Consider the following 20,127-nt stretch of genomic DNA (forward strand, 5'->3'; position numbering starts at 1 on the left):
GGTATTAGAACCTAAATCCTTGTTGACTTTTTCCCAGCTCTTGGCCTCAGGGCTTCCCCAAGATGTTCTCCTGCAGATGGATAAAGCAGGCAGCCTGTTGACTCAAGGCTGCTATGATTAGAACCAATTTGGGAGCATCTGTGACATTTATGAACACATGCCAAAGAAGACAACTGCATTTTACAGATCACTTAATCAGTTAATCAAGAAATAATTGCATGCAAAGAAGACAAATTCCTGCTTCTATTTAATGGAATTAGCAGAGATGGGGTGCATAAATCCCAGGTTGTTTGAGCAGCTCTGCCTGGGGTGATACTCCAACGGGATGCCTTTGACAGTCTCTGGCATGGCAGAAAAATTTTCTTGAGTTTAAAAGAAACCGAATTGTTGCTATAATATTTTATACTAGGTTTAGAGGAGAGGTTGCAAACTTACAGGGGCCTGGCAAGTAACTTATGACTTTTTTTTCCCCCAAGTCAGTTTTAGGTCATGATTTTCTTTTTATTATTATTTTCTGTTTTCAAAATCAGTTTTATGTCACGAAGTCAGGCAAATAAGTGAGATGAGGAGCAGGAGAAGGATAGTGGGGCGTGGTGGAACTGCTTATGCCTTCTCTAACAGATTGTTGCCTCAGGGAGTGTGAACCCATGCATTCCAGATCTTTGGATTTGTTTCAAGAGAAGCCAGAACATCAGGGTTTTTTAAAAAAATAAACTTTACTTTTTGGGAACAGTTTTAGTTTACAGAAAAGATAATACAGAGAGTTCCCACATAGTCCACACCCTATTTATTGTTAAGATTTTCCATTAGTATGGTGCATTTGTTACAGTTAATGGAGCAGTATTAATACATTTTTTTTATTATTAAACAATTTTTTTTTGGTAGAGACAGGGGTCTTGCTATGTTGCCCAGGCTGGTCTTGAACTCCTGGCCTCAAGCAATCCTCCTACCTCAGCCTCCCAAAGCACTGGGAACACAGGTGCGACCCACCACGCCCAGCCTCATATTGATATGTTATTACAGTGATGGTACATTATTATTATTAACTATGGTTCATAGTTTATTCAAACTTCCTTAGTTTTTTACCTAATGCCTTGTTTCTGTTCCAGGAGCCTAGCCAAGGTACAACATTACATGTAGTTGTCATGTCTCCTTAGACTCCTCTTGACTGTGACAGTTTCTTAGCCTTTCCTTATTTTTAAAAATGACCTTGACAGTTTTGAGAAGTACTGTTGAGATATTTTGTAGGATGTCCCTCTGTTGAAATTTGTCCTATGTTTTTCACATGATTAGACGGGAGTTATGGGATGTGGGGATGAAGACCCCAGAAGTTAAGGGCCATTCTAGTAACATCATATCAAGGGTACCTGCCACCAACCAGTAGACTTATCACTCTAGATGTTGGCCTCCATCACCTGGGTGAAGTAGTGTTTTTCAGGTTTCTCTACTGTAAAGTTATTATGTCCTACCCTCCATAGCGCCCTCTTTGGAGGGAAGTCACTATGTGCAGCCCACACTTAAGGAGTGGAGATTTATGCTCCCCCTCCCTGAGGAATGAGTATCTACGTACATTATCTGGTGTCCTTCTGCACAGGAGATTTGTCTATTCCTTCCTACTTTCAATAATCATATCCGTAAGGACTCATGGATATTTACTTTATGTTTTGGGTTATACTTCAATGCTATTTTATTTTGTTGTTCAGACTGCTCCATCTTTGGCCCTTGGGAGATCTTTCAGTTTGCTCCCGTGCCTCTGTGACATCCTCCCATTGTTGATTTTTTTTGTTGTTGTTTTGAGTGCTTCCTTACTTTCTGGAACTACAAGATGCCATTTCTCCATGGATCCCTGGTTGCTTCTATTGTAGGACGGTGTTAGAAACCAGGCTCTGTGCACTAGCTGTGCTCATTGCTACTGCAGTGTTGCAGCTTCTAGGTCCCCTTAGCCAACAAGGCAAGGAAATATATGTGTATACTAATGCTTGCATACAGGCATATTGGTAAATATTTCTATATGTAACCATCTGTGTCCATATTAAGGTAAACGTAGGTCATATTAATGTATCTAACTCTAATGCATTGCTACAGGGATCATTCTAGCCTCTTTCCAGTATCTGTAAACTCCCACTACAACAGTGAGAAACCTGACTTCCACTGTCTGCCATTCACTTACTTAATTGTTCAATTCTATATGCATAAATAAGAGCGTTAGAATTGTTCATTCCCATACTCCCAAGGGAAACAACATTATCAACTAGAGTACAGTACTTATGCCTTTAGTTTTACAGACTCCATTCATTTCCAAAGTTACTTAAGGTCAGCACCTTTTTTCTCCATGCTTTTCAGTGAGGTGGTTTCATACATTTGTAATATAGTTTTGTAAAATTCTGCATTCTATCCTGGGATTCCCCCAACCTCCTAAATTATTTTTTAAAATATCTGAATATTTTAAGCTTCTGTTGTAAAGTTCAATGGGTTTTGACTAATGCACAGTGTCATGCACCCACAAAGATAGTATCGTACAGAATAGTTTTATTGCCCTAAAAAATTTCATGTGCTTCACCTATTCAATACCTTCCTACCCCAAAATCCTGGGGCTGTTGATCTTCTTATAAAGTCTCTATACTTTTGCCTTTTCCAGAATGTCATATAATTGAAGTCATACAGTATGTAGCTTTTTCAGACTGGCTTCTGTCACTTAGCAATATGTATTTAAGGCTCATTCATGTCTTTCTGTGATTTGATAGCTCACTTCCTTTTATTGTTGAATAATATTCCATTGTATGGATATATCACAGTTTGTTTATCCATCCACATATTGAAGGAAATCTTTGTTGCTTTCAGTTTGGGGGGGTTATGAATAAAGCTGCTATAAACCTTCACATCCAGGTTTTTGTGTAGAATTGCTTTTCAGATCAGTTGGGTGAGTACTTATTGCTGTATTATATAGTAAGATTATGGTTAGCTTTGTAGGAAATTGCCAAATGTTTCCAAAATGGCTGTGCTATTTTGTATTCCCTCCCTAAGTTTTTAAAATTTTATATCACAAAAAAAAGTGTTGGCATCTAATTCAAATTCTCTAAAAATCAAACAAATAACAGCCACATAAAATGCATCATGAAGCTGTATTTTGCCCACAGGCAGGCAGTTAATAACCTTTCTAGATGTTAGACCAATACTGTGCAATAGAACTATCTGTGCTGTCGGAAATGCTGCATATCTGCTATGTCCAATTCAATAGCAATTTACAACATTTCATGTGGCTATTGAGCACTTGAAATGTGGCTCATAAGACTGAAGGACTGAATTTTAAAATTTTATTTTAATTACGTTTAAATTTACTCACAGGTGGCTAATGGCCACCATATCGCATGGTGCAGTTCTAGGTCATTATAAGAATTTTTGCTTTTACTTGAGTGAAATGGGAAGCCACAGAGGACTTTGAGCAGTGGAATGATCTGACTCAACTTTTTTTAAAAAAAGTATTGCCTTAGATGCTGCGTTAGGATTAGACTGAAGGAGTCAAAGGTGGAAGCGGAGAGATTATTTGGAAGTCTGCTGCAATAATCTAGAAAAGAGATGACAGTGGCTTGGCCCAGAGTAATGGGAGTAGGGGTGGAGAGAAGTGGTCAGATTCTGGATGTACTTTAAAATTAGGGCCTATATAAGGTAAGTATTTGGCAAATATACAGTATTTGTGACAAAGGCCATGGAATTAAAATTCTTGTCTGTTTGCAGCCTCATGTCTCGTATACCTGCTTTCATTTTCTTTAAGCCCCCGACTATAGTAATAAGATTTCAGCCTTCCTGCTCTGAAGGTACCATGTTAAAACCTGACTGGGTTTCCAAGTGGTTTCCTTTCTCCTTTTTTAAAGAGCATAATGCTGTTACCTTCAAGCTGCCACTGCAAGTAAGTGTAGGGCTGGAATAAAGAAGACAGAGTGTTGGTTCTTACCTTAAAAATTATTTTTTATGCATCCATTGTTTAGGTTCCATAAAAATAATTACCACCATGGTCATGGATCATGTATGGGTGGGAGGGAAGGGCCTGACCTGGTTTCTATTGGGATCATATGTCGGCCTATAGGAATTGTGTAACCAGCACTGTCCAGTAGAAGTGTAATGTGAGTCACCTATGTAATTTAAAATTTTCTAGTAGCCACATTAAAAAGAGTAAAAAGAAACAGATGGAGGTAAGGTGCAGTGGCTCACTCCTGTAGGATTACTCCTGTAGCACTCTGGAAGGCTGAGGTGAGAAGATTGATTGAGACCTGGAGTTCAAGACCAGCCTGAGCAAGAGTGAGACCCCTCCCACCCCCATCTCTAGAAAAAATAGAAAAATTAGCCTGGCATAGTGGTGCACGCCTGTAGTCCCAGCTATTGGGGAGGCTGAGGCATGAGAATCTCTTGAACCTAAGAGTTCGAGACTGCTATGAGCTACTACACTCTAGCCAGGGTGACAGAGTAAGACCCTATCTCAAAAAAAAAAAAATGATGGAATTAATTTTAGTATACTTTATTTAATTCAATATATCCAAAATATTATTTTGACATGTAATCAATATAAAAATTATCAGTGAGATATTTCATTCTCTTTTCTTTGAAATCTGGGCTGTATTTTATGCTTACAGCACATCTCAATTCAGACTAGCCACATTTCAAGTGCTTATTAGCCACAGGTGGCTAAAGGCCACCTTAAGATAGCACAGCTGTTAACATTTGTCAAGTTCCGATCTGGTGGAGGTGGGGTTGAGGAATCAAATTCCTAATTATCATCATTGATATCAGATACTATTGTGGAATGAATTAAGGAACTAGTGTATGATGTGAATGGGATAGTCTTGTAAAACAAATGAAAATTAAAAATACATCCCAACTCTACCAAATTTAGGCTGGAGTTGTCAGTCTGTGGTATGTCGCATCTCCAGAACATATATTGAAATATAAATTCCTTCTTAAGAAAATCAAATTATCCTCTTTTTCTCCTTTTTACCACCAGGAAGGGTTAAATAAAGTGCTAGGATGAGACTTGCCCTAAGAGGAGGCTTTAGTATCTCATCAACCTTGAACTGGAGGCTTACTTGCCTTAACTGTGTGTTTTTGTATCTCTCAGCTGAGGCGGGTCTTTGGAAACTGCCTGCCACCCTTTCCACCAAAGTACTATCTGGCAATGACCACATCCATGGCTGATGAGAGGAGGGACCAGTTGGAACAATATTTGCAGAATCGTATGTATTTGGATTTTTTTTTTACAGATTTATTATAATATAAGTTATACAACACAAAATTCACCTGCTTAAAGTGTACAAATCAATGCCTTTTACTACATTTATGTAATTTTGCAACGACCACCATAATCTAATTTTCAAATATTGTCATCACCCCAAAAAGAAACTTTGTACCCATTAGCAGTCACTCCCTATTCCCCTCCCCCCCGCCAGGCCCTGGGAACCACTACTCTCTAGTTTCTATCTCTAAAGATTTGCCTATTCTGGACATTTCATATATATGGAATCACACAATATGTGTTCTTTGTGTTTGGTTTTTAAAATGCTTTGTTTAGCATCTTTGAGTGCTGAATTTTGGCTTTGATTGTGGAAGTCAAAGAAATGGGTTATCTGAGTAAGAGTGAACAAACGGATGAGATGAGCTGTTTACAGGAGAGCCCTCAGGAGCTATCAGAGGTCTTTATTAGCAGTGCCGGAGATGGTACCTCATCTCAGTTCTTACCAGGAAGCCACGCTAAGGTACCAAGGATGCTCAGCGGCCTGCCCCGGCCTCCGTGGGGCTTACAGTACAACAGCCTCGCCCGTGGCCTGGGTCCTGAAAATGCTGTGCACAGCAAAACTATGGTTGGCAAGATTAAGCTCTCAGAGACAAGAGGGGGTTGAGGAAAAATAGCAAAATTGACAATTACTTTTAAAGTTTTTAAAATTAGAAAAGTCTATACACATAATGTTTTTAAAAATATAAACTGTATAAAAGAATATACAATGAAAGGTAGTCTCCCTTCCACCCCAGACCCCCAGGCAGTTTGTGTATTCCCCAGAAGCGATCTGTGTGCACACTAGTGTGTATGTAGATCCCTTTTTGTTTAACACAAATTGAAGTTTACAGGTTTTTCTCTACCTGATTTTTTAAAAACTTTTATTCTGAAAGTTTGATTTACAGAAAAGTTTCAAACATTATGCAAAGGATTTTTGTATGTTCTTCACTCAGATTTCCTGAATGTTAGCATTTTATACTTGCTCTCTCATTCTCTTTCCTGTGTGTATGTATATATTATGAATGTATTTATGAATGTTTTTGAAACGCTTGAGTGTTACACACCTAGGCCATTTTATCCTTAAATATTTCTCTGTGTATTTCCTAAGATCAAGGATACTCTCTTATATAATCACAGTATAGTTATCAAAATCAGGAAGTCAACATTGGTACAATAATGTTATCCAGAGACCTTATTCAAACTTTACCAACTATCACACTAATGTCCTTCATAGCCAAAGAAAAACGTTTTTTCTTCTGTATGTTGACTTTTTCCTCTTAAAATATATATATTAGAGATCATTCTATATCAGCAATTATAGATGTATCTCATTATTTCTCATGGCTGCATATTTTTTTAAACGTGGTAAGAAGCCATCCATTTCCCGTCGTTTCTTATAATGGAGACTATACCTCATTTTAGACTTGTTGAATAAGCTCTTTCAAGCTCAAAATGTAGTATCTTTTAAATTTTCATTCTCTCTTGGTTCGTTTGCTCATGTCTTAGCAAAATCCTCCTTCAATACCTGGCCTTATCACAAATGATCACAGAGCTTAAGGGATCACTTTTCCAGGCCTCTTCTTTATCCGTATCATCAGGATGTCTTGTGTACCCTCTTGGACAAGGTCAAGTAAAGAGATAGTGTGGTTTAGCATCAGGGCTGAGAGCACAGGCCCTAAAATCAGAGCTGGGGTCAAACCCCATTTTTGTTCTTCACTGGCTGTGTGACCTTGGGCGAGATGCCTACCTGTTCTGAGCCTCGGTAAGATACTTATCTGCTCTGAGCCTCTGTTTCTTTATCTGTAAAATATTTACCTCGGGGTTTGTCATGAAGATAAAATAAGCTAAGATATATGAAGTGCTTAGCCCAGTACCTGGAACTTAATACTCACACGGTAAATACTAGTTGGGTGAATACTTTTCCTCACAGCTCTCCCCATCCCCTAGATTCCATAAGGTTAGTTTGCCTATATGCCACAGATATTGCAGAAAATAAAGCAAGGGCTTTCCCCCCCTGAAATTACCCCACAGAAAGAGGGAATGCCTTTTATAAAGAGTTTCTCATGGCGCAGACACTTTCTTAGTTTATTTTGCAAAACATGGCATTGTTCGGGAAAGGTACAACCTGTGAACAAGTCGGTCAGTGATAGTTTTGAATGCCGGCAGAGGTTATTCGATGAAATCAATAAAACAACAACAAAAAGAAAAGACGAAAGAAAGAAATGTAACAGCATTTAGTAGGTATGTAAGTTAAGCTAAAGTGCGGGGGTCTCGGGGAGGACCCGCGGGAAGAGGGGTGACACAGGCTGGGCGGTGACCTGTGAGTGTGCAGTTCTCACGTGGGAGTGTGGGCCGCTCTGCTCTGGCCTCAGCACCTGGCTGTTGGGGTCAGTAGTTTTAAAACTAAAGACGAAAATATTTTTGTAAGTATAGAAGAATGAAACACTTTAAATCTCTCTGCCTCATCGTCGCTTTCTTTCTTTTTTTTTTTTTTTTTGTAACCTCTTGAGAGCTCCTGTCATTCAAAGACAGGTGCTTTCCATTGCTGTTTCTCAGTTGATTTAAATTTTTCAAATGACAGTGTGTCTTGCTAAGCTGGGAGTCTAGACAAGCTTTAGGATCTTTTTGCTTCTTCATAATAACTTTGTTATCCTGCTAAGGCAGCAAAGATGGGTGCTGAGCAGTCAGGGTGTGCGGGAATGAGGTGAGACTCCTGGGAACACTGGAATGGGTTGTAATGGGCTCACATTGTTGTCAAGACTGCCTGGAAACGGCGAGCTTTGTGGATTTTCCAATATCTGAGAGGCCACAACCTCCGTTGCCTTCAGGTAGGCGACAGTGCACGGGCAAGGTGTGGCGGGATCTCTGGAGGACAGGGCAACGAATAGGCAAGGCTCAGCCCCGCTTGCGCTAACCCAGCTTGCTGTCCTTGTTTTTCAGTAACCGCGGACCCAAACGTGTGGAGAAGTGACGTCTTCGTTGAGTTTTTAAAACTAGTACAGCTGGTAAGCCTGCCCTTCTTTGCTGAGGCCACTGTTCCTCTGCAGGACATCTGTCTTTGTTGATCATACGTGCGTGCACAAGCAAGGTGTGTGCTGTGGCCAACAGCACCACAGAGCCTGGACTCGGATAAAATATATTCATTTCGAGTAGATTGAAGGGTGGTTCCTATTTTGTTCATTTGGGGGTTTAGATTCTAGATGGAAAATGAAGTATGTCACTTGACCTTTGGCTCATTTTATTAGGCAAAGACCTTTTTCTTTTCTTTTTCTTTCTTTTTTTTATTTTTTTGCCATTATCCTGAGTAAGGTATAGATACCTTTTTCTATAGCCTAAGAATCATACATCTCAAAACTGGCCCTGAGGAAGAGAACCTGAGAATATGTAACAGTAAAAGAACTGCAGCTTTTCTTGCTAAAGGATCAATCCCACGACAAGTCTGTGATCTTGTTTCTGTAGCTGAGATTTCCAAGTGTGACATGGTGTAGACATCAGAACTCTGGGCCATACGCACCTATTATTTGTATGTTTTCTGCTCCTAACTTTATCGTAAGTGGGTAATGGAGGAAATTCAGCATGAGCAGAATAACATACAGCAACTGCCTTTCATTTGCTGCTCTGAACAACCACTGGACACTTCCCCCAAGCTGAAACTTTGCTAAGTACGTTTGTTTTGCACATCACTTATTCTAATTATATATATGGAAACATTTTTATGCCTGCATGTATGCACTTGACTGAGTGGCAAAGCTCTGAAAAGATTGAAGTTGCACAATAATATACTATTGAATTAGGTCCTTATTGAGGGGAGGAATGATACCGCGATCAGATTTGTGAAAGTCTGTTGATATATTTACTGGTCTATTCAATCTGAGAATGGCCCTAGAGTCTTCTGTTGTGTAGTGCTTCAATTTCCACATACACTTGGTGGTTGACATATACACATACTTTCTTTTTCTTTGAAAAGTTTGTTGTTGAGGTGTGATGGTAGTAAAATTTGAAGAGCACAAAAGTGTATACAATGAAAAGTAACTTTTCCTTCCCCATGGTCCCCCTCCTCTGTGACAATGATTGTTTCAATTTAATGTATTCTCTTTCTACACATTTTCGTGCACATACAAACATACATATATATATATATACACACACACAGAGTCACGTCTCGCTTAACAATGGGGATACATTCTGAGAAATGCATCAATAGGCTATTTCATTGTTATGTGAACATGATGGAGTGCACTTACGCAAACCTAGAGGTCTAGCCTACTACACACCTAGGTTATATGGCATAGCCTATCGCTCCTAGGCTACACACCTATACAGCATGTTACTGTACTGAATACTGTAGGCAATTGTAACACAATGGGAAATATTTGTGTACCTAAACACAGAAAAGGTACGGTAAAAATATGGTATAATCTTATGGCACCACCATCATATATGTAGTATGTTGTTGACAGAAGTGTCATCATTCGACATGCATAGGCACATACTCAACACACATCACAGTTTCCCCATCTGTAAAACGGGGAGAAGTGCTCCTGTCTCTTAGCGTTGCTTTGAGGATTAAGTGCTTTTTAAAACTTACATCTTGCAGATCATTCTATATCTGTACATATAAAGGTAAGTTGACTTTAGTTCTATCATCTTTTGGGGGTTCACCATGGGTTTTGCTTTCAGTGCTTTTAAAATCACTCATGGGGTATAAATGTTTTGGAGCTTCATTTTTCTGTATATTTTTTCCTGATAATTTGAAAGGTTTTTACCTGATTTTAGTTCCCTTAATATTTTGCCTCTTACTATAACTTCATACGAAGCTTTATGTCCCCAGCTGCGTTTTGCAATGTCTCTTTTTTTTTATTTTCTAATTTTTTAATTATTATTATTTGTAGAGACAGGGTCTCAATATGTTGCTGTCTGGTCTTGAACTCCTGGCCTCAAGTGGTCCTCCTCCCTCAGCCTCCCAAAGTGCTAGGATTACAAGTGTGAGCCACGGCGCCTGGCCTCTCCTGATGTGATTTTCACTTTTGTAATGGTATTATTTTTCTCTTTTATTTGTTCCATGAACTTTGCCAGCTCACGTTTTTAGCCTTTGTTATCTTGCCTGTTTCTTGAGGTCTTTGTTCTTTGAGGTCTTTGTTCAGAGAAGCCATGTTTTTATTAATACATCCTTTATTTTCATCTGCCTAGTGACACAGTTTTTCAGGTATATATTTTTTGCCTTTCATTGGTCATGTTTCTTTCCTCCTTTCTTGCCAGTTCTTTCAGGTCATCCTTTCAGCTGGGAATGGGCAGTGTTTGCAAGCTAGCTGCTTGCTGCCTGCGGTGTTGGGAGGGACAGGAATTGAGTCAGTTGAATCTGTCTGTTGTATTTCTGGAACCTTTTTTTTTTTTTTTGAGACAGAGTCTCATTCTCTTGCCTGGGCTAGAGTGCCATGGCATCAGCCTAGCTCACAGCAACCTCAAACTCCTGGGCTCAAGCAATCCTCCTGCCTCAGCCTCTCGAGTAGCTGGGACTACAGGTATACGACACCATGCCCAGCTAATTTTTTTCTATTTTTAGTTGTTTCGCTAATTTCTTTCTATTTTTAGTAGAGATGGGGTCTCGCTCTTGCTCAGGCTAGTCTCGAACTGCTGAGCTCAAGCAATCCTCCCGCCTTGGCCTCCCAGAGTGCTAGGATTACAGGTGTGAGCCACCGCACCGGGCCTCTAACGGGGCTTTTAATCTATATAAGGCCCAGTGTTTCAGGCACAGTATCTCATTTATTCCTCACAACTTATTAAGGGATGTACTATTATCCCTTTTTTAGGTTAAGCAATTTGCCCAAGGACACACATCTAATTAGCTTGGGAGCTTGGACTCAGCCCCCTGCTCCATGGATGGTGGGAGATATTTCTAGAGTGGGGGTAGCTCACCCGATCCCTCTTGTTGGTGTATCTGGACCTCCTCTGACTTACTCCGCTCTGGATTTTTGTTCTGTGATCACCTTAGAGATAAAGAGACTTTTGAAAAGGCAAAATCAAAGTCTAGACTAAAGACCTTTTTATATTCCTGGTTCTTCAACTGCAGTGTTCTAGGGCCCATGTGAAGCTACATGTTTGAGAAGAAGACTGAGAAGGCACTTGGAGTGGCTTTTGTGCACCTGGGAAGTTAGGGGCAACTTACTTATTTAGGAAGTTTTGCAAAACTGTGTCTATGTTTGGGAGCTCTGGGAAGTAACTGTTTCCCCATTTCCTCTTAAGAATGTTTCCCATTCCCCTTGCAGAGAAATGATTAGGGCTTGTCATCGCGTGTGATGGGAGTTTAGCGGTTGTTGAGTGCACGCATGGGTTTTCCGGGGTAAGAAACCTCAGGAATAAACGCCAGGGCTGTCAGGCGTTCCTCCATCTCAGAGCAGAATATTGCCAAAGCACACTGATCTCCTTGAGAGGTGAAAACATTTCTCTGGTGGTTAAATTCAATTTGAAATGAGCACATGTTTTAAAATATGTTCAGGCGACCCATGGTATTGGAGGATTTTGAAGTTTCTTGAAAATAAATGTAATTTTCTCAATGTTCTAGAGTGAATTGTGCTTTTTCTTCCTGATGCACCATAGATCAAGATGGCAGCTTATTTAATGTTTTGTTTTTTATATAACCCATCTCTACCAAGTTAACTTTTTCCCTCTAGTTGGTATTTTTTTGGTTTTAGTTTTGAGGTTTTTTTTTTTTTTTTTTTTTTTAAGAGACCGAGTCTCGCTCTATTGCCCAGGCTGGAGTGCAGCGGCACGATCATAGCTCACTGCAGCCTCCAACTCCTGGGCTCAAGGGATCCTCCTACTTTGGCTTCCCAAAGTGCTGGAATTACAGGTGTGAGCCACTGTGCCCAGCCTAATTGTGTTTTTACATTGCTTTTACATTTTGTTAATTATATAAGTAATACAGTAAAACATTCTAGTAAAATTCAAATATTGCAAATAGAGCCAACTTCCTCTTTGATTACCACTCCAAACCTATGTTTTATCTGTTTTGTACTTGCTTTTATCTCATCACATAAACATCTTTTGATGGCATTGTTACTCCTCTTGACAATATTTTACTATTTTTTTTATTAAAGCAAAATGCATTGTTTTAAAAGTAAAATAGTGCTAAAAAGAATTATAACAGTCCTTGGCCCTCCTGAGGCAAGAACTTTCAAATCTTTTAGCTTTTTCTTCAGATACTTAAAAATATTGAAGTTAATTGTGTGCATCTATGACTATCTCTTATTCTTTATTTTTTTTCTAGGGATGGGGTCTTGCTATGTTACCCAGGCTGGACTCAAACTCCTGGGCTCAAGCGATCCTCCTGCCTCAGCCTCCCAAGTAGCTGGGTCCACAGGCATGTGCCATAGCACATGGCTATTATTCTTCAATTTTTAAATACTATCCACTGACTGTTATGGGGGATGATGATTTCAGCTTTCTTGTATCACCTCTTCTACTCCTCCCTTCTCCCCAACTTTGTTAATGCCACAATTTTTAAAAATTAAATCCTTAGTTACTATATGTTATATTAATATAATATGGGAATATTTTTTACTGCAGAAGCAAATAATATCCATGATTATCTTTACTTTCTTGAATCCCTGTTTTTTTCCTTGCGTTAAAACTGCATCACTTACAAAAAAAAATATGCCCAGTTGTTCTAAAATATATATGACTAACTCTTTCTGTGCCTATAACAGTGCTGAAAACAGAATTTTCCCTATAGTCAGGTCAGATTTCTTTTCTTTGAGATGGTGCACCCAAAGTCTCTGTCTTTCTGCTATTTAGGATGAGAGAGACTTGACTATGTTTGCCTGCTGGTGGGCAGGAGAGACCTTGGTAACCAATGGCTCCAAGTCCTTGAGAAAGGAGAGGGTGGGACTTGATCTGGGATGCAGTGGGGAAAAGGCACCTCCTAAATTGAATATAAGACAAAGGAAAAGATTGGGCGAGGCTGCAGGCATGGTCCACGCTTGGACCCTGAGCAGAAGTAGAGTGAGTTCCCACTTGATGTTTTCTCTGTGGCTTATGGGAGGTGAGGTTAACGGGTGGGAGTGAGGGAGGCGGTAGGCGTGGTGGAGTCTTGGGGAAAGTGGAGAAGGCTGAAACAGAATGTGAGTCAGAATTCCACTGGGTGAGGCAACCTGTAGGACGTGCAAGAGAGAAGAAGGAAAGAAAGTGAGGACCAGTTGCTAATCGATTTGTCTCACCCTAAGCAACGGTGAAGAGTTGATGGCCCTTTAACGTTTTGCCTCTCTTGTGGAGGTTCTTCACCGAGAGGAGGTTACCCCAACCAAAACCAGTGTGGCGATGCCAAAACAGAACATTGGAGACTTTAACCTTAATGTGCTCTTCTAAAATATCTGTAGGATAAGTATGCAGTGGTGAGCTAGAGACGGAGGTTGTATGTATCAATGATCCATTTTTAGATGCTCTGTTTTAGATGTCACTATGCTGATTATTTTTATCAGCTCACTTGGGTTATTTTGAGAAATATGGCACGAAGATTATTAAATGTGATTTGTGCAGGGCACTCTTCAAAATAAATTCACCACATAATCCTACTCTGAAAGAGTTTAGCATCTAAGCAGCCATCTAACCTGGCTTTAAGCAAATTAAGTATAAAAAAGCCAAGAACATTCGACAAATAAACACTTAGAGTGGATACGGTGGAGCTCAACTCCTTCCATACGAGTCAGGCCTTTTTCAATTGCGAAGGACAAAATCACAAGGAGATTTACTCACTTAACAAAAAGGTCGTGGAGTTTAGGTGGCTCCTTCTTCTCACCCCTGTCCCCAGCCCAGCTTTCCTCTCTGTCAACTCATTCTTTATGCTGCTCTCCATGTTGTGGTAAAAATGGCCATTTGCCTTAAGATTAGCAGTCTCAGCTGAGGGCGAGTACCCCACCCTTCCTCCCTCCCCCTCTCTAAGGGAGGGAAGATGCTACTGGACCAGGCAACCTGTAGGATGCACCAAAGAGGAGAAGGGAGGAAAGTGAGGGGCAGAGACCACCGATTTGTCTCACCCTGCCCGATGGCAAAGAGTTGGGTGTCCCATGAGCAGAGTAAGGACATCGGAAGGTTTTAAGCATGAGAGGGACATTTTTAGGTTTGTGTTTTAAAAATATTTCTAGGCCAGGTGCGGTGGCTCACGCCTGTAATCCTAGCACTCTGGGAGGCCGAGGTGGGCGGATTGTTTGAGCTCAGGAGTTCGAGACCAGCCTGAGCAAGAGCGAGACCCCATCTCTACTAAAAATAGAAAGAAATTATATGGACAGCTAAAAATCTATATAGAAAAAATTAGCCGGGCATGGTGGCGCATGCCTGTAGTCCCAGCTACTCGGGAGGCTGAGGCAGGAGGATTGCTTGAGCCCAGGAGTCTGAGGTTGCTGTGAGCTAGGCTGACGCCACGGCACTCACTCTAGCCCGGGCAACAGAGTGAGACTCTGTCTCAAAAAAAAAAAAAAAAAAAATTTCTCTGGCTGCTGTGTGGGGAGTGCTCAGTAGGGGGAAGAATGGGAGCAGGGAGACCCCTAGGAGGCCATCGCGCGAGTCCAGGACAGAGGAGACGTCCGCCGGGTCTCAGGTGCTGGTGGCAGATGGAGGGAAGTAGGGGGACTTGAGACAGTTTAGGATGTGAAGCACGCAGGACTCAGAACGTGATCGGATGTGAATATTTTCCTGAATATTTTCTAGACTCCTTTCTTTCTTAGCTGTTGCCACTAAGCCAAATCGAAGACACGTCATTTCCTCCCCATTCCTACTGCTAACAACAACAGAATGGTGTGGCTACCATTTTGAGTGTTTGTGATGAGTGCTGCTCTAAGTTCCACACTCATCATCTCCTTGACTTCTCACCTCGGCCCAAGGAAGTAGGCATTGTTATCACCCTTAGGTTGGAGCCAAAGGACCGAGGTAGAGAGAGGGGAAGTGACCTGTTCATACAAGGTCACGTGCAGTGAGTGACGGAGCCCAAGCAGTCTGCCCTGCGGGTCGTGTGTTCCTAGCCCAGTACCTCATGCGTGGATGGCAGCTGCCAACTTCTCTGGGGTCTCCCCCTCCTTCAGTCTCTCTCCTAGTCTGTTTGCACCACACTGCCGAACAGATCTTCCTATAACTTCATTTCTATTCTTCCATGTCCCGGATCCAGAACCACCCTGGCTCTCTTTTGCTTCTTTAATCAAATCCTCCAGTCTCTGATTTCAGGGCCATCTGCAATCTGACCCACTCAGCCAGTCCGATCTGCTTCCTCACTTTTCTTTTGCAGAAGAATTTAGCAAATATATGCATTTATGTCATTTTTAACTATTTCTATAACTTAGATATTTTATCAGTCTGCATATAATATGGTTTGGATTGGGAGCTGCATTGAGATTTTATAACATAAATTAATGCCAGGCTCTCCTTTAGAATCTTATCACGAAGCAACACCATTCTTCCCATTAATTTTGAATTTTTCCCCTGAGGTGACAGATGTCTGTGAGTCCAGGCCAAAACCTTTAAAGACCCGAGACCTAGGCAACAATGTCCCTGGAAAGGGCCCGTGTGGAACAGTCGCTCTGGGGAAACTCCTTGCCCCTGACTACCTGTGTCTCAGCTTGGGGGCCCACCGGTCAGTTACCATGTTTGCAGGAGAACTAGGGAAATCTTTTAAAACTGCCCCAGGAAGCTCTAAGTAGAAGTGAAGATGTGAAGGAAGTGTGGCCTGAGGCTGCGTGGGGCCCAGGGCCTGGCTATGGGGGAGGGAAGCCAGCAGCCTGGACGTTTTGTTGAAGGGCTCCCAGTGGTTCTCAAAGGCCACTAGGTAGTGAGTTGTCCTAGCACTGGGTGCGTGAAGGGAACACCTGGCAGGGGGTCCCTCGTCTGCTGATTTGGAGCCCAAGCAAGAAGCCAGAGGACTATTCGAGAGCTACAAACATCGCAATCTAGATTTTCTCTTCTGAAGTACTTAGATTCAGAATTGTAGAAACTTAGTCACTGTATGTATGTGGGGGGATTCAATTTTAAAGTCAAAGCTTGCCCTTTGATAACAAAATTAGGAAAAATAAGCCTGTCACTAATGTGATCAGTGTCCTGAGGTGCCTGAGCAAGGGGACTGTGTTGCTGGAACCCCCTGGTCCCTACAAAGCCCAAGGCCTAATCTGTTGTGTCTGTGAGGGGTCAGGAGGGCCGCGGGAGGGGAGCTGTTGCCTGTGGAGGGGGAAGGCACCTAGTCAGCTTACCTGAGCCCCAACTCCATGGTCCCCAAACAATCCTCTGATTGGCCATTTGGATCTTCCCTCCCCCAACCTGACACCAGAAGGAGGTGACCTGGGCTGGGTGCAAATAGTCTGGTCAGTGAAGAGACACCCTCCCCCACCCCCACTGCGTTACTAGTATTCTGGCCTCTGTAGCAGTCTAACACAGAAAATGATTTCGCTGCTCTCCCCCTTCTCCCTCGATGTCACATGACTAGTACCGTTCTAAATGCCTAGGAGAGAAGTTAACTCATGGCATACAATGGATGCCGTGGGGCATTAGGCTTTAATCCTCTCAGGGAACCTGGGATGAGAAGGGCTGTGACCTTAATCAGCCAAGATGAAGCAAGTCTGTGGACTGACAGGATCCTGTTTGGGAGATGCTGAGAACTGTCCACCCCCAGATGCCACCACCTTGCGAGGCCCCCCTTTCGGGCAGCCACTGGCCTCTCTAGGCCACGCCTCCTCCGGGATCCCTCGCCCTGGGGTAACTGGAGCGTCTCAGCCCCAGGCTTCTCTGAACTCTGATGGCCTTACAGTTCTCTAGCCTGTCAGCAGTACAGAGTACTCCATCCCAAGAAATGTGCAGGTCCCCAGATTTGCTACTGCTCTAGGGCCTGTCCTTCCCTAACAGAATTCGGAGCCCGGGCATAGCTGTGTGGGCCTGGGGTGTCGGGCCCCCAGCTGGACACCCATTCACCAGATGACGACTCAAACTTGCTTCCCGGCGCTGGCCTCATAGTTTGTGCAGTTCAGATTTTTGCTGTAACGGAATCATAAATTACTGCATATCATGGTGCGGTATGATAAAAACACACTTGCTCTTTACCCCCAGTTCCCGGCACAGAGCTCCTAAAACCCTAGGAGTTTCCTTAGTGATAGGAGTATCTTTCGTTAGTCCTAACAAATACCTTTCAACCTTACCTGAGTTTATGCAAATGAGATGATTTTTGGCTGGGGGGCTCCTGGGAAGCTTCAGGATGGGGACTGGTCCCCTGAAAGACCAGGATAGGATTAGCAGGTTGGAACTTTTAGCCCTACACCCACCCTCAACCTGGGGAGGGGAGGCGGCTGGAGGTTGAGTTCGGTCACCAATGCCAGTGATGTGATCAAACATGCCCACATAACGGAACCCCCACAAACACCCCTAAGCTGTGGGTTTTGGGGAGCCCCAGTTGGGTGAACACGTGGAGGTGCTGGGAGGGTGCTGTGGCCAGAGAGGACATGGATGCTCCACGCCCCCTCACCCTGTGCACTTCTTCCACCGGGCTGTCCCTGAGCTGTATCCTTTATAATAAGCCAGTAGTCATAAGTAAACTGTTTCCCTGAGTTCTGAGTCGTTCTAGCAAATTACTGAACCTGAGAAGGGGTCATGGGAATCCCTGAATTTGTACTTGGTTGGGCAGAAATGTGGGTGGCCCAGGTACCCCACTTGCAGCTGGTGTCTGAAGAGGGCCAGCCTCATGGAACTGAGCCCTTTAAATTGTGGGATCAGATGCTAACTCCAGGTAAATCGTGTCAGAATTGAATTGAATTGTTGGACACCCACTTGTTGTCCAAGAATTGGAGAACTGGGCCATGAGGAAAAGCCTCAGATGTTTAGTGTCAGAAAGGATCTGAGATACGGACTTTTATTCAAAACTGAGAGCATTAATTCTGAAACTTAAGTATGTGCATGATTTTATCAAAACCCTTTTCTCCAAAATGGACACTCTATTGTTTATTTGAAAATTATTTAAACTTCATGTCATTGTTTTGCTTTGGCCCCCCTTCACCCCCACTCTGCCCTCCCAAATAAACCCCCACTGCTGACTGTCACTCATGGCGGTGTGTGCAGCTTTGGAGGATGGTATGGAAGTTTATTTTGCTTTCCTTTTGCTTACAGAACACGTTTAACATTGCTACCAAGAAAATGCCTCTGGATGTATTTCTGCCCAATGGAAGGAGTACTAAAGTTGAAATTCTAACATCAGATACTGCTGAAAGAGTCTTAGAGGTAAACTGTGTTTAAACTCCAGCTCCAGAACTGAATTTAGGAATAATTTTGTTTGGAAAACAAGACCTAGGATATGGTTACCTTCCAGAAGCTTCCTGCCTGTTGTTTTGTCCTGTGGATGCAGAGGCGCTGGCATCTCCCGGGAGACCTATTGAGGACCCTGAGAGACAGCCAGTCCCCCAGGGGCTCTTTGCTTTTACCCTCCCTGTGGGCACCAGTTTCCCAGAGATCTCTTAGGTCCGTCCCACAGCTGCTGTCACCTCCCTGGAACTTAGCCAGGGATAGGGCCTGGGAATGTGCAACATGCTTTATTATGGGATGTCCCGTGGTTGGGAGCAGGAAGTGGTGCGAGCCTGGCTGAGTCTGAAACAGGCCCTACCCAGGTGGGCTGGTGACAGTTCCTGGCAGAGGGTGACAGGGGGTTTCTTGAAGGCCTCTCTTCTCCCACAGAAAAAAACCCCCTGAAACCAATGCCTCTCTGGGTCTAATTCTGGTGCACAGGGCCAGGCCTGAGTTTTCGTCAGCTCCCTGAGGACTAAGTCAAGACCCTGTGCCGTGGAGGGGAACCATCTGTCACACCCACATCCGGCTCCCAGGCCCATTTCCTTTGGAGGATTTTAGTTCTAACCCTCCAGCACAACATACAAGAGAGAATAAAAAGTTATAAACATGAAGAAGTTGGAAAGTTTCTAGGACTTTTCCAAGGACAGAAGGTTCTCGTGCTGGGGTTGTGGTATCTGACCCTTCCTAGCTGGGAGACGGAAGCACTCCCACGTGGGTGCTGCACTCCCAGGCCTGCCTTTGCCTAAGCGTCTGTCTCCTCCTTCCAGCCTGGAGGTTCAAGCCTGCCCGTGCCCTCCTGGCCTCAACGGAGCAGTTTGCATCTCCAGATTAGGAAACACCCTTTTGCTAGATCTTAGTCCGGCCCAAGGATGACTATTTTGGTCCTTTCTTCCTAAAGTCATCATGCATACCCTGCCCCAACTTTTCTTGGCTTCTGTATTCCCCATGTGGTTGAATGGTGAATGCAGCACCTCATTGCTGAGGCCATTCATTGAAGTGCTAGGCTCCTCCTCATCCATCCTCCAATCCTGCTGATCCCAAACCTCTCATACTCATCACCTCTCCCTTTCTTCCTCTCCATGCCCAGGCCCCGATCTCAGCTCCATCCTTGTCATTTCTTACCTATATTTTTACAGCTGCCCCTATACTAGTCTCCCTGCTTCCAGTCTTGCTAATCTTCTATACTGATTTCCAGAATAATTTTTCTAAAAATTATTTTCTAAAAAGCATCAAAGGCCCTTGATACTCGATGGAGTTAGCACTCAACATAAAAACCACAAAAACACAGTTCCCTAGATTGCCCAGGACCTACAAAGTAGGAGACAGACACATAAATGAAGGAGGAGGAGCGTGGGGTCCACACACTCAGATGCATCTAGGGCCAGGCAGGTAGCTCAGCGGTGCAGCTGCAGGATGGAAGATAACTTGGAAATGGCTGGGACTGCCCAGAACTGGAGAGCTCCCGCCCTGCCTGAAGGCATCCTAGTTGTCATGTTTTCACAATGGGCTCGCTGGCCAAACTAGACACACCTGCAGGCGAGGATGGTGGTGGTGGTCGTTTA

The 20,127-nt window shown here is 42.9% G+C and overlaps 1 protein-coding gene across 1 annotated transcript in view; it reads left to right on the forward strand.

Moving 5' to 3' along the window:
- SNX31 (sorting nexin 31) overlaps window positions 1–20,127 on the forward strand; it is a 58,800-nt gene that overhangs the window by 4,534 nt on the left and 34,139 nt on the right. The window contains exons 3-5 of the mRNA XM_069466169.1: window positions 5,111–5,225; window positions 8,204–8,268; window positions 18,392–18,502. Coding sequence (XP_069322270.1) covers window positions 5,111–5,225; window positions 8,204–8,268; window positions 18,392–18,502 — 291 coding nt within the window. The remainder of the gene's footprint in view (window positions 1–5,110; window positions 5,226–8,203; window positions 8,269–18,391; window positions 18,503–20,127) is intronic.

The sequence above is a fragment of the Eulemur rufifrons genome, chromosome 3, assembly GCF_041146395.1.
Source record: "Eulemur rufifrons isolate Redbay chromosome 3, OSU_ERuf_1, whole genome shotgun sequence".
Taxonomy (NCBI): Eukaryota; Metazoa; Chordata; class Mammalia; order Primates; family Lemuridae; genus Eulemur; species Eulemur rufifrons.